We start from the raw sequence: 15,171 nt of genomic DNA on the forward strand, positions 1-15,171 counted from the left end.
GTGGGTGGGAGGGGGGAAGGGGGGCCCAAGGCACCTGTTTGGCCAGGGTGCGGACGCCAGTTCGGATCTCGTGGCCGAGCCCAGCCAGCGCGCCCTGTAGCTGGGCATGCAGTGTGTGCTGCAGCTGCTCCTGCGCCAGCACCGCGCTGACCCGCTGCTCCAGCGCCTCCCACCCCAGCTGGGCGGGCAGCCGGTCGATCACCAGTCGCAGCTGCTCCATGTCGTTCACCACCACACACAACTGGGGATGGGGCGGGGACACACCGCTGTAGGGCCTCCCAGGTGTGTGTGGGGGGCTGCACTCTGCACCAGGGCCCCGGCACCACCGGCCCTCACCATGTTGGCTGCCTGACCCTGGTCCTTCTGGACGGCAGAGAGCTCACGGGCCCGGGCCTTGATGAGGCTGCAGTACACCAGAGCCAGCCGACAGGTGTCCTAGAACAAGGAGGGGCAGAGGGCTGAATCAGTGGCTATGCGGCTTCCCTGTGGACAGGGGCAGTGATGTGGTCCTAGGGAGGGGGGTACACCAGGGAAAACGCAGTACCTCCACAAACTTGACAGTGATCATGAAGGCCTCCTCAGGGTCCGGCCAGTCCAGCTGCCGGGCCGTGTGGCTGATCTGGGCGAAGCAGGTGGATAGGTCCACGGCCGACGTGCTGTGCTTGGTCAGTTCTCCCAGCGGCACCAGCTGGCAGGGGTGGGGGTGGAGAGCTCAGGCTCCAGCCTAGTCTTGTTGCTCCTGCCCTGCAGCTGTGGGTCTCCTACCCCAGTGGCTTCTCAGGCACAAGACAAGGCTTCCTACTCATGTGGAGTGTTCAAGCTCAGAAACTCACACACTCGGTTCTGTAGGGTCCTATAGGGTCACTGTGAGTTGGTATCGACACCAAGGCAGTAAGGCTGTGTTTTTAGACAACTGCCAAGCAGTGCTTTAAAGGTAAGCCCAAGGACATCAAGAAGCAGAGATTTGCAAAGTGGGCTTCCCAGCTCCCAGAGGGGACAGCGAGCCCCCTTCCCACTAACGTGGCGCGATGGCACCTGGAACACAGGAAGGACCCCAACGGACACTGTCCTAGCGGCAACCCCGCCTCTAACCCCGCCCCGGACCTAGCCCCACCCCACCCCCACCTAGCTTGGCTCCACCCCCGTATCTCATTTCAGCCCGCCCCTACCTGGTCCATCTGCACCGCCCGCTGGACCCGCGCCAAGGCCACGCTGTAAGTCTTCTGCAACCAGGAAGGTATGGCCGGCCGGAACCAGCGGTGGAAGCCATCCAGAGCCAGGGCTCCATCCCTGTGGAGATCGGGGTTCGGTGGCATAAGGCGCAGGCCCGGGCCCCTCCCGGAGACCCTCCTCCACCCCGCAGCCTGCCTGCAGCCCACCTCTCCGAGGGGTTCGGGCCCAGCTGGCAGAACTCCTTGAGGCTGATGTATATCTGGAAAAGGCTCTCCCCCATCTCTGGGGACACCTGGCTGCCCACCGTCACCGTGTGGTCCTGCACCCGCTTGGCCACCAGCCACTGCAGCTCCAGGAAGGCCGTGGAGAAGAGGTCGACCTTGAGGGTGCTGGAGGAAAGGCAGTGCTGGGACCCAGTGCCACCCGCCCCTGGCCCGAGGCCCCTGCCCTGAGCTGCCTGGCCCGTCCCCACTCACTTGTGGAAGATCTTGTTCCAGGTGCGCTGGCACTGGTGGAGATCACCGGTGACATCCTGTACCAGGCTCAGCAAGGCCTTGCCAGCCTCCAGCAGGCCCTGGCAGGCACAGAGGCAGCTGAGCAGGGCTGTGGGCACAGCCACCCCCACTGGCCCATCCCCACCCCTGCACGACTGCCCCAACCTCCCACTCCCCATTGATTCCCACCCCTGTACATAGCCTCAGCTTCCCTCCCCATCCCTGCATGTCTGCCCTGGCTACCTACCCCGCAATTCCCACCCCTACACACCTGCCTCAGATCCCCAGCCCCACTCCTACACACCTGCCTCAGATCCCCAGCCCCACTCCTACACACCTACCCTAGTTCCCCAGCCACACCCTTACATGCCTGCCCCAGATCACCCACACCCCACAAGTCTACCCCAACTCCACAGGCCACCCCTCACCTGTACCATGGGCTGATGGTGCTGCTGTTTCAGGTGGAACCACTCCACGGTGCCAGTCTACAGCAGGAGACAGTGGGAGGGGGTCATGGAGGGGCTGCCAGCCCCAGGCCCTCCCTCTGGCAGTCCCCAGGGTGGGTACCATACCCGCAGGGCCTCCGTCACCAGATGGGGCAGCGGGGCACTGTCAACACACAGCTCTCCAAAGGCTTTCATCTTACACATCTGAACCAGAACCCTGCAGAGGCAGACACCCTGACCTGCACACCTGCTGCCCCTTCCACCCCACCTGCCTGCGGACTCCCCCACCCCCTGCTGCCCCTTCCACCCTACCCGCCTGCAGACTCCCCCACCCAGGGAGGAAAGCAGGGTCACGAAGCCCCTGACCTGAGGAGAGACTGCAGCCGGCCCAGAGAATCAGCGACGGAGAGCGGGAAGACGGAGCGGAACCTCCGGATGAGGGAGAGGCCATAGGCCAGCAGGGAGCGGAACGAGGCGGCCAGCTCCTCAAGCTGCCGCAGAGATGTCCTGTGACCATGGGGCTGGCTCGGGGGGACCCAGATGGCTGCCCCGAGCCGGCCTGCCCAGCCCTCCTCACCCCCCCTCCCTGCCCCCAGCCAACCTGTTCTTCCTTGAGCCGACCCTGGATCCACTGGTACTCGATGCTGGTGATGGGGTGCAGGAGGCAGCTGCTGGGGAACTCTAGGCTCTGGTAGAGGCGGCTGTAGGCCAGCCACTGCCTGCAGCGGACAGGACAGGGTACTCTCAGGGCCTCCTGCCCAGCGCCCCGCCCATGCCCTCTCCTCCCGTGCACCAGCTGCCTTTCTGCCTGGGACGGAGGGTGCTGGAGGCACGATGAGACAGGAGGGGCAGTAGCAGATGGGCCAAAAGGTGGCCCCGCAACACCCCTGCCAACGTTCTTTGATAATACAGAAATTTAGACCTGGGCCTAGTGGAGCCCTGCTGATGTAGTGGTTACGGGTGGGTTGTGACCTTCATGATTGGCAGTTTGAAACCACCAGCAGCTCCTTGGGAGAAAGACTGGGCTTTCTACTCCTGTTGACAGTTACAGTCTTGGAAACCCAAGAGGGGGTGCTGTGAGTCAGCACTGACTCCATGGCAGCGAGCGAGCGAGACCTGGGTATAAGCCCTGCTTTTGCTATCTTGGGACCCAGGAGACCCTCAAGAGCTAGTCTTCAGCTGCCTGCTGGTCGAGGCTGCCCCTACCCCCACCCACCGCAGGGGGCAGGTGAGTAAACAAACACACACACACACACACACATCTGCCTGGTGGTTGGAGCAGGGCTTTGCACTCACGCCATGGACTGGTGGAAGTCGGACAGGTCCTTCTGCATGGCGTGGAGGAAGAGGATGGTGGCAGCCTGGGGACTCAGTGACCCGTCCCAGGAGGTACTGCCTGCCTGGGGAAGGAAGACAAGACCGGCCAAGGGTGTCAGACCTGACAGCAGCTGCCCTGGCCCTGTGCAGGCCGGGAGGGCAGTACCTGGTGCTTGGTGACCTCGTGGGACACGAGCTGCTGCAGGAGGTGGAGGTGTACCCTGTAGCTGGGCTGGGAACGGCTGGCCCTGGTGGCTCTCTGCAGGGGACAAGCAGAGCTGTGAGCAGGGAGGACCACCGCCCACCCAGCCCCAGCCCCCTGGGGCTCTTCCACACATTGCAGGCCTACCCGCTTGTGGATGAACTGGAATTGGAGGTGGCACTGGCCGCGGTCTGGGTAGGTCTCGGTGCAGGGCTCCAGAGGGTACCATCGGTCCTCCCGACAGCGCAAGTCCTGGGGCCAGGGGTGAGAGGGCAGGAGGGCAGCATGGGAAGCTGATTCCAATTTCCACCACTCTCACCACCCAGCCCAGCACCCACTCCCGATTCACTCACCTGCAGCCTCAGGACCAGGTTCCCCAGAAAGTCATCCTGGCCTTTGTCCTTCCGCACCTCCTTAAGGATCCTGCCGAGGGGTGGAGGTCAGGAGAGCCTTCCGGCTGGGCGTCTGTGCAGAAGGCACCCGCCTCCTCCTCTCCTCCCTGCCAGGGCTCACCTGCGCAGGCCATGAAGGTCGGCCAGCTCCCCCAGCTTCTGCCGCACAGACTCCACCGTGTCCAGGTCCCTGGTGGACAGGGGCTTGAGCCGGAGGCAGGGTGGCCATTCCCAGTGCCCGCTACCCTGGTCCCCGACCCGCTTCTCCTCCCGATCCCTGGACTGCACTCACCACATGTCCAAGCGGAAGCTGGCCGTGGCTATGTCCTTGAACTCACTGCAAGGAGAAGGGTGCTCACCCCCACCCCGGCCAGGCCACATGCTCCCCCACCCAGAACTGCCCTCCCAGGCTCCCCACTGGAGTCAAGCTGCCCCTGCCCCACCTCCCACCCAAGCGGCACCCTCCCTCCTTTAAGCCAACACTCAGACGCCCTGCCTGCCCAGCCTGAGTGTCCTGTCGGCCAGCCGTCTACTCAGCTTGGAGATCAGGTGTGCCTTGGCCTGGCCGAAAGCCCACCCTGAGGGCAGCCCTGGGTGACCTACAGGATGAAGGTCTCCTCCCAGACGGGGTTGAGCGTCTGGGCGATGGTCTGTGTGCGGTGCGTCTGGTCCTCAGGGATGGTGTCCCTCACCACGGCCTTCTGTCGCCGGCGCACCCCAGGGCTGCCCCCGGGCGCGCCCACCCCCTGGTCGATGCCCAGCAAGCAGTAGGGGTCGCTTAACCCTGGGGAGGAGGGGAGGTTGAGGCAGACCAGGGGTCAGCAGTGCTGGCTTGGAGAGGCAGTCCCTCTTTGACCTCCGCCCCCTCCTCCCCGCCACCCCCCCAGCCCAGGGCTGAGCCTTCTGCAGGGAAAGGTATGGCAGGAGGGTGGGCCTCTCCTCTTCCCAGACTGTAGTCCAAGGGGTTGAGATGACTTGGGGGGGCGGAGGCACCCGAGGGCCACACCCTCCACCACTCACCGCTGACGTCCTTGCCCAGAATGCCCTTGGCTTGCTTCACGGTGGCCTTCAGAAAGAACATCGGCTTCTGGAGGGGCAAAAGGAAGGGGGCTCTGAGTCCCTGAGGGGCTTGGCCTCCTAAGGTGCCTGCCGTCCCCCAGCCTGCTCACCTCCAGCTCCCGGGCCTGCTGCAGCATCTGCCGGTGCTCCTGGGGCGACAGCTGGAAGGCCTGTAGGGAGCTCAGGCTGGTGGGTGTCAGTGGGCAGCAGCAGGGTGGGGGGTTGGGGCCTAGGGCAGGCTGGTGAGTGTCTGTGGGCAGCGGGGTGTGGGGTGTGGGCTGGGCAGGCTGGTGGGTGTCCGTGGGCAGCGGGGCACGGGTGTGGACTGGGGCAGGCGTACCTCCTGCAGGTAGCGGAGCAGCTCGGAGACCTCCATCACATGGTTGGGCTCCGGCTGGCCCAGGCGGTGCAGGATGGTGTAGAGAGCTTCCTCATACAGCAGGGCACGCTGAGATGGACGGACAAGGTGACCGCAGGGCCCACCCATCCACGGTGGGCGCTTTGTCCCTAACCACCCTGGCACCAAGTCCTCACTCCCTGCGGGGCCACTGCCAGCAGCTGGGAGGGGGACATTGCTGAGGACAGTGGAGGCCCACCCTAGGACGTCTTCACCGCCCCCCCCAACACCCCACCTCTTACCTCCTCAGGGGAGAAGTGGTGAGATGGAGACTCTACCTGGGGTGGGGAGGGGGGCGAGGAAATCCAGAGTCACAGAGGGTCTGGCCCGGGCCCCACAGGCAGGAACACCACCTCAGAGGCCGGGCCCTGGGAGTAGCTGAAGCCCCAGCCTCCAGCCTCAGCTCCCCAGGGTCCCGCACCTGCTCCCACAGCAGCCCGCCCAGGGGTCCATCCTGTGGGCTGGCCGCTTCGTCCCCTGGCCTGTCGGGGCTGGGGTCCATTGGTGCTCAGTGCCCCCAGTGTCAGGGCCCTATCCTCGCCATCCCCCACCCCCCATCCCCTCCCTGGCTCCTTCCTGCCCCAGAGGAAGCGGCGCTGCTTATCGGCTGAGAGCTGCGCGCCCCTGGCGGAAGTGAGGCCCAGCGGCAGAGGTGGGAGCCTGGGGCCTCCAGCTGATGTCCACGCCACAGCCCACCCTGCCGCCGGAGCGCCTGCCTCCTTGTGGAACCAGCACTGCTGACCAAGGAGAGGTCACCATGCCACAGGGAGGGGGCAGAGGGGCTCAGGCCCCTGACCTGGGATGGGGGCCACCCAGGGGACACGTGCCCCACCCTGTTCCCAGGCTGACTCAAAGGCTCTGTTCAGGGCAGGGCAGGAGGGGCGGTGGGTGGGGAACTAGGGGTTAGGTCCTCAGCTTCAGCCCCAGCCTTCTAAAGGTCGGGGCTGGCCAGTCAGAGGCTTCTGCACCCCAAGACTGCAGAGCCCCACCCGGCTCGCTCTTCCCGCTGTGGGCAGGCACAGGCGGCCACTCCTACCTGGAGGGCCCTCTGGGGTGGGGGGTCCTGTAAGTCTTGGGCTTTGCGGCGTCTTATCTTGATGGCTTGGCGCAAGAGGGGCGGGCGCCGCTGGGGTTGGGAGTGGGGTGTCGCCATGGTGGCTGGCTCTGCCCTGGGCCACCCAGAGGACGAGAAGCCGCAGGGTTATGAAAGGGCTCTCGCTGCTGCCACCTCTGCCCGCCGGGCGGGGCCGGCTGCTCTGCCCAAGAGGGCGGGCACGCGATGGCAGCCGAGGCTCCCCACACACAGCAGGGTCGGTTGGTCTGTTGGGGACTGCTGGCCTTCCTCCTGCTGGGATGATCCTGCTGGGATGTCTGGCAGGAGAAGGTGGACCTTTGAGGCGGGGCCGCTCCACCCCTCCCATGAAGCCCTGGGCAGGGCCCAGTGCACCCACCAGGGGGAGCCAGGGGCCTCTGGGCAGCCCACCAGAGCTGGACTGGGCAGCTCTCCCAGAATGAGGGCCCCCTGGGGTGGAGACACCTGGGGGCTCTGGAGAGGCATAGCCCCAAGCAGGAGACAAGCAGGCCCGCCCCACCCTACAGGTGACATTCCTTCAAGGTGAGGTGTCACTTCAAGGACCGGCTGAGCAGGGCCCAGGCCCACCCCCACCCCTACCCTCTGGTCAGGAGGGTGGCTCCTTTCAGATGCCCTTGTAGGCAAGTGGTCCTGGGCAGGCCTGTGCCCAGGGGAAAGGGCAGGCGGCCATGGGCATCTCCTCCTTCCCCAGAGGGCAGCTAGACCCAGGAAACTTGAGTGTGCTCAGGGGATTTGTCCCACCCTCCCCTGTCCCAGGCACGAGGTCCATGTGGGTGGTTTGAAGGCAAGTTGCTCAAGGGCCAGTACTCGAGCCCAGACACATTCTGGATGGCGTCAGCTGCCGCCTAAGGGTGGGCTGCGCTTCTGCAAGGAAACTGCTGGCCTCCCACAGCCTCCTGTCCGGCCACTCCCCCAGCTTGGTAAGGACGGCATCTCGCTCTAGCCAGGCCCAGGGGACTCTGGGTGGGGCTTGATTGCCAAACTACTGTGAGAATGGGGACAGAAGGCGGAGGCCCTGGCTTTGTGGGATCAGATGGGGTGGAGAACAAGGGGCTCCCCAGGGAGGGGGAGGAGGGAGCCACCACCACCCTTGCTTCAGCAGCCAGACCACCCGGCTCCCCCTGCCTGCCTCCCTCCCCACAGAGCCCGGGAGGGCCTTCACTTGTTCCATGACTTCACGTTCTCGGGAGAAAATCAAGGTGCAATCAGGGTTTATTTCACATTCATATATTAGCTGGGTGTTTGTCAAATAAATAGGGAGTCCTCTTTAGGTAGCCCACCCTCTTCTCGATAGTGTACTTTAGTGCAGTGGGGATGAGTCACTGACTGGGCAGGCACAGGGGAGGGGAGTGGAGGGCAGGGGCTGGCAGCAGGCGCAGGCCAAGCATGGCTTAGGGTCAGAGGGGGCCTTCACGCAGCACCCAGGGCCGCGATGGCATAAACATGGCCCCTCCAGTTCCCGTCCCAGAGGCCCCTCTGGAGGGAGAGATGGAAAAGGAGAGAGCGGCCTCTCCAAGGCCTGGCACCCGAGCCCTGCCAGCTCCTGGTGAAATTCCAAGTCACTCGGAGGTGGCAAGAGTGCCCAAAGCCAGGGAAGGAAGGTGGTACGGCCAGGGTAGGGCCGGGCTGGATGTGGAATGTGAGCTGAGTGTGGGCCGGCCGGTCTGGGCAGAGCGGGCACAGGGAATGGGGGCGGTGTGGGCAGGAGCCCCTCAGGAAGGGGCTGGGCTCCCTCCCTGGCCAGGAAGACACAGCTGGTCTCAGAAGGTCGGAGATCGGAGCCAGCTGATGTCAAGCCGCTACCGGGAGGAGGGGCTGGACTGGGATGGGTGGAGGAGGTGGCCGGAGTCCCTCCCTGGGGAGATGCTATTTGAGTGAAACAGGAACCAGGGGACAGCCGACTTCCTGAGGCAGGCAAGCCGGGAGGCACCTCTCCACAGACAAGGGTCCCCTCCCCGGTGCCGGTTCCTGCTGTTTATCAGCTGCCCTGCAGGAAGGACCAGGGCCTCCCCACGCCTCCCCCAGCCCCAGGGGAGGGTAGGAGTTGTGGGAGGTGGAGCGCAGGAGGGGTCTACTGGGTCTTCTTGTCTTCCGGAGGGTAGTAGGGAGGGGGTGGAGCCTGGTTCGAAGGAGGAAGAGAGGGCTCACGTTAGAAGGATCAAAACAAGAAGGAGGGGCAGCCCCCTGACCCCCCCAGGCACACTCACCGTGGGCATGTAGACATTGTGGGGGTTGCCCGGGTTGTAGTAGGCGCTGGCGGCTGCTTCGGCGGCCTTGGCTTCGGCTGCAGGAGAGTAGCACAGGTGGGCAGATGGCCCAGGCAAGCCCCTCCCTGCCCTCCTTGGCCAGCTTGGCTCAGCCCAGGCTGTGGGGCTGGGCCCAGACTCTGGCCTCTTGCTGCTCAGGGCCCTGCCCCGCCCCTCCAAGGGGGGAATTGCCAAACCACCTGTGATGGTGGATCGGCTGACTCAGCGGCAGCCCGGTGCATTGGAGAACAGGCTCCACCCAGGCCCTAATGGCTGCCTTGCTCAGAAACAGGACTGCTGGTCTCCTTGTCAAGACAGCTCTGGGAGGACCGGAACCTCTAACGGTCTGGCCAGAGTTAACGGCCTGCCCCGCCCAGAGGCTCTGTCCACGAAGACTGAGTTGGGGTGGGGTGAGGTGCTGGCCAGCTGGGGACAGGGGAATGGAGGCTAGGACCCTAGTCTGCCTCTTCTCCTATGGGCCCTTCCTGAAGCTTAGCAAAGCCCCTAGACCCCGCAGGGGTCGCTCGTGGCAGGGACTCTGGCCAGCCTCCTGGAGGGGCTCATGGGCCCGCCCCCAAGGACCTTACCTGCAGAAGTGGAGGGGGCGTCAGGGCCGCTGACCGGAGGCTCCATGGGTCCAGGATAGGGCGGGGGCGGGGGCTGCACGTACCCCATGGCCCCGTCCATCATGGGGGGTCCTGGATAGAACTCTGCTCAACAAGAGAATGATGGGGACCCAGTGAGTATCCAGCCCCGAGCCCCAAGGAAAGTGGTCACCCGAGGCCTGGCCGCCGCCTGTCTCCATCACTCCTGAAACAGGCTAACATGCCTGGCTGGGGACGGGACCCTGGGTGGGTGGGGCACAGGGTGGGCAACACAGGACACTCACCAGGTGGGGGCGGTGGGTAGGGGTAGCCGGGAGGGCAAGGGTACATTCCATTGGCGACGGGCGGGGGAAAGACATAGGCCCCGCTGGGCATGTATGAGTACCCATAGGCTCCACTGGGGGCTTCACCTCGGGAGGCTATAAGCACAAGGGAGAGACAGGTGAGCCTGCGGCCTTGGGCGGGCCAGGGCTGCAAGACCCACCCCTCTACATCTGCATCAGCCTAGGTAGGGTGGGTTTGTGCAGGAGTGAGGAGTGTATAGAGGGGTCTATGCAGGGGTGGTAGTGTACAGAGGGGTCTGTGCAGGGGTGGGGGTGGATGGAGGGGTCTGTGCAGGGGTGGTAGTGTACAGAGGGGTCTGTGCAGGGGTGGGAGTGGACGGAGAGGTCTGTGCAGGGGTGGGGGTGTACAGAGGGGTCTGTGCAGGGGTGGGGTGGGTGGAGGGGAGCAGGACTCAGATAGGGTAGAGGCAGAGCTGGGTGAGGGTGGGACTTAGTAGGGTGTCTGCTGAGGTGTCAGGTGGTAGTATTTAAAAAGTGCTGGTTTGTTTACTGCTCGTGTGCTTTGTTCACTTGTAATAGGCTGGTTAAAATGACCTTTTGTTTACGTAGCTGTGTTGAAACGCCCTAAACCTGCCCCAGGAAGGGTGGGGTAGGGGCCCTTTGGAGGAAAGGCAGAGAGAGCTCCTTCCCCATGGCCCTGGGCAGCCCAGTGCCAGAGACTTAGTCCTCAAATGCTTGAAAAACAAAACAAAGAATCAACAAACTCACACCAACAAATAACCAGTGCACATCAGCCCTGGCTGGCAGAGCCTCCCTACCTTGTGAGGCCACTTGAAGCATCCGCTGTCCAAACTCGATGGCGCCCCCTGCTGTGAAGGTGAGCTTGTAGGAAGCAGAACCTTCCCAGCCACCTGAGGGGAGAACCAGGGACAAGCAGTTCAGAAAAAGAAAGCCCCTTCTGTCGAGCTTCAGCCTGAGTCCCCACACAAGGAGCGCTGGGGCCCTACCAACCACTAGGTCATTAGTTTGAATCCACCAGCCACTCTGCGGGAGAAAGGTAGGCTTTCTACTCCGGGAGAGAGCTGCCGTTTCTGAAACCCACAGGGGCAGGTCTACCCTGTCTGACGGGGTTGCTGTGCGTCGGAATCACCTTGATGGCAGTCGGTTTGATCTGGTGAGGGAGGGCCCCACCTCAGGAGCCCCAGTGGGGTAATGGTCACACGTGTGGCTGCTAACTGCGAAGTCAGGGTCTGAAACAACAGCTGCTACGTGGGAGAAACACGGGCCTTTCCTCTGCTGGTAAAGCCACTCTCGGGCTCACAAGGGCAGGTCCACCCTGTCCTACAGGGTCATGAGGTTTTTACCTAGGCCCCCACCCATCACCTACAGGCTGCTGGGAGAGGCCAGTTCAGAGGGTGGGATTTGATTGGGGCTTCTCCCATCCTCCTCCTGCAGGCCTCACACCTTCTGGTTTGTGCCCTCCCACCCCCGCTCCTGGGCAACCCCCGTGCCCAGGTCCCATGTCAAGGGGATTCTTGGCACTTTCTGGGAAGGAGTTTTAGGGGAACAGGCAGTAGTCAGTACAGCTGGCACTCAAGCTACCATTAACCTCTCAGCCAGCCTAGCTGCTGCCCGAGGGGAGACCACGAGCCACCCCACCCCCACCGGCAAGGCTTGGCCCAGCCGGTGTACAGGGCGGTGAGTCTGATGTGCCCAGGTCTCGGGCGACTGCTTGTCACCAAGGGGCAGTTAGTCGCCTTTCCCTGCTCTCCAGAAAAACCTTTCCCAAGACCAGGGCCCTGTTTCTTCTGCGTCTTAAGACATGAAGAGGCGCCCAGGACACAGTGGGCCTCTGGGCTGCACAGTCAGCCTCTCTGCCAATTTCTCAGGCTGGATCCCAAGGCCGTTTTCCCGAGTTCCAGGGCCACCAAACCGCAGCTCTGCTGACCAGCCGACAGCCCCATGCGGGTCTTGGCAGTTAAGAGAAATCTATAAGGGCACAGCCTGGTGGCGAGGGTCTCCAGAGGAGGCCCCCTGGGCATCCCTGCAGGGAGCTCCCACTGGGTCCCCCTCTTCTCCTCCGTCAGTCACTCACCTCCTGCTTCGGCCTTTACCGTGCCCGTGATGTAGTTCGCACCAAACACCGGCTGCTTGATCTCACAGCCCTTCATCAGGTAGAAGGGCATCATGAAGGACTGCATGGCGTCCTTTCCCCTGGACAGAAAGATGACCTGCAGGGACACAGGGCGGGCCCTCACCACCCAGAGCCAAGCGCATGCAGCGGTCACCTCCTGCCTGCTTCCTGCGTGGGGGAGCCAGGTGCCAGCCCGGTGGCCTGAGCTGAGCCGCAGGCAGCTTCTGAAAAAGGGCTCTCGTGGCCAGCTGGAGAGAGACACGGCGCTGGCAGCACCTGCTGCCTGAGCACCAGGCTCTGCGGTTTCGGTGGCAATGAGGACCTGGGGGAGGTGGTGTCCATGTCTGTAGGGTCCAGGGGAGGCCAGGCAGAAGCCAGACCTGGACTCCTGAAGAGGCCAGTGTCTAGCCTGTGTCCCTTATAGATGAGATCAATAGAGCGGGAGGGGTGTGTGGTGCCGGATGCCCGGAGATGGCTTTACCTGGCCCAGAGCGGGCCGCTCTGCCCAAGCAGTAGCTCCATCACCTGGTTCTAACCCATGACTGAAGAGGCCAACTCCCACCCAAGGGGGGCTTTGTGACACCCTGCCTCTCTAAGTCTAGCTCCAGGGAGCATGCTCTGGACACCTCGCCATGGAGAGGGGACCTCGCTGGCCCGCCACAGGGGGCACTGCTCATGCTGCTGGGTCCCGCCTGCCACACTGGCCCCAGGGCCACTCTTAGAGAAGCCAACATAATGGAGACTCTCAACTGCGGGCCTAGGTCACCAGCAGCCAGGTCAGCTGCAAGAGGCTGGGCACTCTAGAATCTTCTCAAATCTAGGAGCATGTGACTGAGAAAGACAAGAGTCGGGGCTCAGGATACCTGACCCAAGAGGCGGACGTGGGTCTGAAACTCACCCCCACCTCTGAAGGCAACAAGTCTCAAAGATCAAGGGGCCCTCCGTGTGACTCACCCTGTACGGGGTCAGGTAGACACTGCCTTTCTTGGTCCCTTTGAAGGCCTCGGGCACATTCTTCATGTCACTGAATGCAAGTTCCACATGCTCATAGGACATCAGGATGCTGTGACAAGAGGGACAAGCTGTGTTGACACTGCTGGGAGATGGGACCTGGATCCTAGGGGACTCCCCGTCAGGCGCAGCAACCAGGCACCTTCTCATGTAACCACAGCCAGCCAGCCAGCCATATGGCAGCCTCGACCTACAGGGCCCGCTGGGCTTCTGCAGCATCTCCCCCAGAGGCCACTTACACTGGGCTTCCGTGAGCAGTGCCGTGGGGGAGCTACCGGCCAGGGGATGCCCTCAGCCCTCCAGAGCCAGGCTGGGTTACCTGGGTTAATGCTTCTACTTTGCACCAGGTGCCAGGTGCTTTTTCCGGTCTCATTTTTGAATCCTATGTCTAACAGTTATAAGACACTTTCCTCAGGGTTCCTCAAAACGGGGATTCTTAACCTGGTTCTGCCTGGGTCCCATCAGGAAACCCTGGGAGGACCATGTCTGAGGGGTTTCAAAGAGCTCGTGGACATACGGAATGAAAAGATCACAGCATTCTTCCCAGGGTCTGCGAAGCCCTCTCATATAGCCACCGTTCTGGGAGGAGGCCACAGCTCTTGTCACCCTGGAATAGGCACAGGACTAGAAGATGAAGACGATTTTAAATATACAGGGTCCTGGTGGCGCTGCGGGATAAGCGTTGTGCTGCTAACTCCAAGGTCGGTGGTTCAAAATCCACCAGAGGTAACACAGGCGAACAAGGAGGCTGTCTGCTCCAGTCATGATTTACAGTCTCAGAAATTCTATGTGAGTCAGAATCAACTCAATGGCAATAGGTTTGGTCTTTTTGGTTTTTAAGGAATTGTGTATTTCAAACACAGGCGTCCCTGGGTGGCACAAATGTCAAACATTCTTGCTTGGCTGCTAAGGACAGGGTGGGAGGCTTGAGTCCACTTGAGGCATCTTGGGAGAAATGCCCAGATATCCACTGCTGAGAAATCCACCACTGAGCGACCCTTGGTGCCAGGTCTCCTCTGACCACATGGGTCATCCTGAGTCCGTTTGAACTCCATGACAACGGTTTGGTTTATTTAAAACACTGGCTTGAAATGTGACTGTCACATGGATTTTTTCCCCCTACACCCCCAGAAAAGAGGCTGAAGAATTTTCTCTATAAAATGCCACCAGGCATACCCTTCTTGAATAGTCACATGGATCCCTGAGCCAGGTAGGAGGACCTTCAGGATAGATTGCTGTCTCAGGAAGGCATGGCTAAGAGAGAGAGAAAAAGTGGCCCCAGGAAACACTACCAAAGGGCTCAGGAAGTATTTGGTCAGAGACAGGAGCTGGCTGGGACAGACAGGCTACAAACCAGTCATGTGAGGTTCCTCTAATGGCAAGAAAAGAAGGTCCAAGTTCCTGGGCTCCATTCACCCCTGTCTTCTCATAACCTTCTTGACTTTGGGAGAGGGACGTTGGCAAAGAGACTTGGGACCAGAAAAGGCCAGCTCAGGGAAGAGAGGCTGTGTCAGACGTGGGTAGAGGAGACGGAAGCCCAACTTCAGGCTAAGCGCCTCCTCTGACTCATCCAGCTGGCTCAGGTGACAGGTCACAGGCTGGTTGCTGCCCTTCGCTGGCTGCAAGGCACGTCTCCTCTGAGGTCACAGATTCCTATGGTCCCTGACTCAGAAGCCCTCCAGGGCTGCTGATCCAGTTCTCAACGGCTAAGGGCTCCAGGAGGAGAGGAAGGAAGATCTTCAAGGAGATCTCTGGGTTGTGGAATGACCCAAGTCAGCTGTCATTCAAGAGCAAGGGGGCGAGGGACCCCTTTACAAGAGTAGGCACTGTGCCAATCTCGTTACCTATTCATTCGACCTCTGTCCGGAGCCCTGACTTCTCACCTGGGAACTAAGTCGTTCTGGAATACATTGAAAAACTTCATCCTGTAGCTAAGCCTACTGACTTGGGGTCTGGGCTCTTGGTACCCTCATCTTTTACAGTTGGGGCACTATCTACCCCACAGAATTAAAAACCAAATCCACCGCCATCCAGTGCGTTCTGACGCACAGCCACCCCACAGAGGGGTCCCAAGATTGCAAATCTTTACCGGAACTGGAAGCGCTAGCTCTCTCCAGCTGAGCGGCTGGTGGGTTTAGAACCACCCAGCCTACGCCTAAGCCAGAGTGCCGCCGGACAGTGCCCAGCGTGTCCTAAAACCTCACTGGTGTCGTGGGCTGCTAAAGAGCTCGCGGGTTCGAATCCAGCAGACGCTGCCCGCACTGGGGAAGGTTTAGAGCAAACTGCAAAGACCACGTCCACCGGCGCCCTCCGAGCAA

The 15,171-nt window shown here is 62.0% G+C and overlaps 2 protein-coding genes across 4 annotated transcripts in view; both read right to left on the reverse strand.

Annotated features, from left to right (window-relative positions):
- The window catches only part of UNC13D (unc-13 homolog D), a 13,079-nt gene extending 6,114 nt beyond the window's left edge, over nt 1–6,965 (reverse strand). Inside the window, exons 1-22 of one of the 2 annotated variants that reach the window (XM_045299858.1) lie at nt 6,517–6,965; nt 5,723–5,758; nt 5,424–5,531; nt 5,194–5,253; nt 5,045–5,111; nt 4,628–4,808; nt 4,317–4,361; nt 4,146–4,214; nt 3,986–4,055; nt 3,780–3,884; nt 3,597–3,689; nt 3,410–3,513; nt 2,715–2,832; nt 2,480–2,604; nt 2,240–2,330; nt 2,102–2,152; nt 1,650–1,747; nt 1,380–1,562; nt 1,170–1,290; nt 545–688; nt 337–435; nt 35–241 (exon numbers count right to left, since the gene is read on the reverse strand). In XM_045299858.1, coding sequence (XP_045155793.1) covers nt 35–241; nt 337–435; nt 545–688; nt 1,170–1,290; nt 1,380–1,562; nt 1,650–1,747; nt 2,102–2,152; nt 2,240–2,330; nt 2,480–2,604; nt 2,715–2,832; nt 3,410–3,513; nt 3,597–3,689; nt 3,780–3,884; nt 3,986–4,055; nt 4,146–4,214; nt 4,317–4,361; nt 4,628–4,808; nt 5,045–5,111; nt 5,194–5,253; nt 5,424–5,531; nt 5,723–5,758; nt 6,517–6,633 — 2,292 coding nt within the window. In that variant the 5' untranslated portion in view covers nt 6,634–6,965. Of the gene's footprint in view, nt 1–34; nt 242–336; nt 436–544; nt 689–1,169; nt 1,291–1,379; nt 1,563–1,649; nt 1,748–2,095; nt 2,153–2,239; nt 2,331–2,479; nt 2,605–2,714; nt 2,833–3,409; nt 3,514–3,596; nt 3,690–3,779; nt 3,885–3,985; nt 4,056–4,145; nt 4,215–4,316; nt 4,362–4,627; nt 4,809–5,044; nt 5,112–5,193; nt 5,254–5,423; nt 5,532–5,722; nt 5,759–6,516 lie in introns of both variants that reach the window. The other variant, XM_004709288.2, reaches the window with a different exon arrangement.
- Nucleotides 6,966–7,767: 802 nt separating this feature from the next.
- Nucleotides 7,768–15,171, reverse strand: part of WBP2 (WW domain binding protein 2) — a 7,931-nt gene continuing 527 nt past the window's right edge. The window contains exons 2-8 of one of the 2 annotated variants that reach the window (XM_045299924.1): nt 12,797–12,905; nt 11,804–11,939; nt 10,527–10,619; nt 9,709–9,843; nt 9,407–9,529; nt 8,781–8,857; nt 7,768–8,692 (exon numbers count right to left, since the gene is read on the reverse strand). In XM_045299924.1, coding sequence (XP_045155859.1) covers nt 8,645–8,692; nt 8,781–8,857; nt 9,407–9,529; nt 9,709–9,843; nt 10,527–10,619; nt 11,804–11,939; nt 12,797–12,905 — 721 coding nt within the window. In that variant the 3' untranslated portion in view covers nt 7,768–8,644. The remainder of the gene's footprint in view (nt 8,693–8,780; nt 8,858–9,406; nt 9,530–9,708; nt 9,844–10,526; nt 10,620–11,803; nt 11,940–12,796; nt 12,906–15,171) is intronic. The other variant, XM_045299925.1, reaches the window with a different exon arrangement.

Source organism: Echinops telfairi, unplaced genomic scaffold (assembly GCF_000313985.2).
Source record: "Echinops telfairi isolate 266 unplaced genomic scaffold, ASM31398v2 ScPeMD7_7458;HRSCAF=8496, whole genome shotgun sequence".
NCBI classification, from domain to species: domain Eukaryota; kingdom Metazoa; phylum Chordata; class Mammalia; order Afrosoricida; family Tenrecidae; genus Echinops; species Echinops telfairi.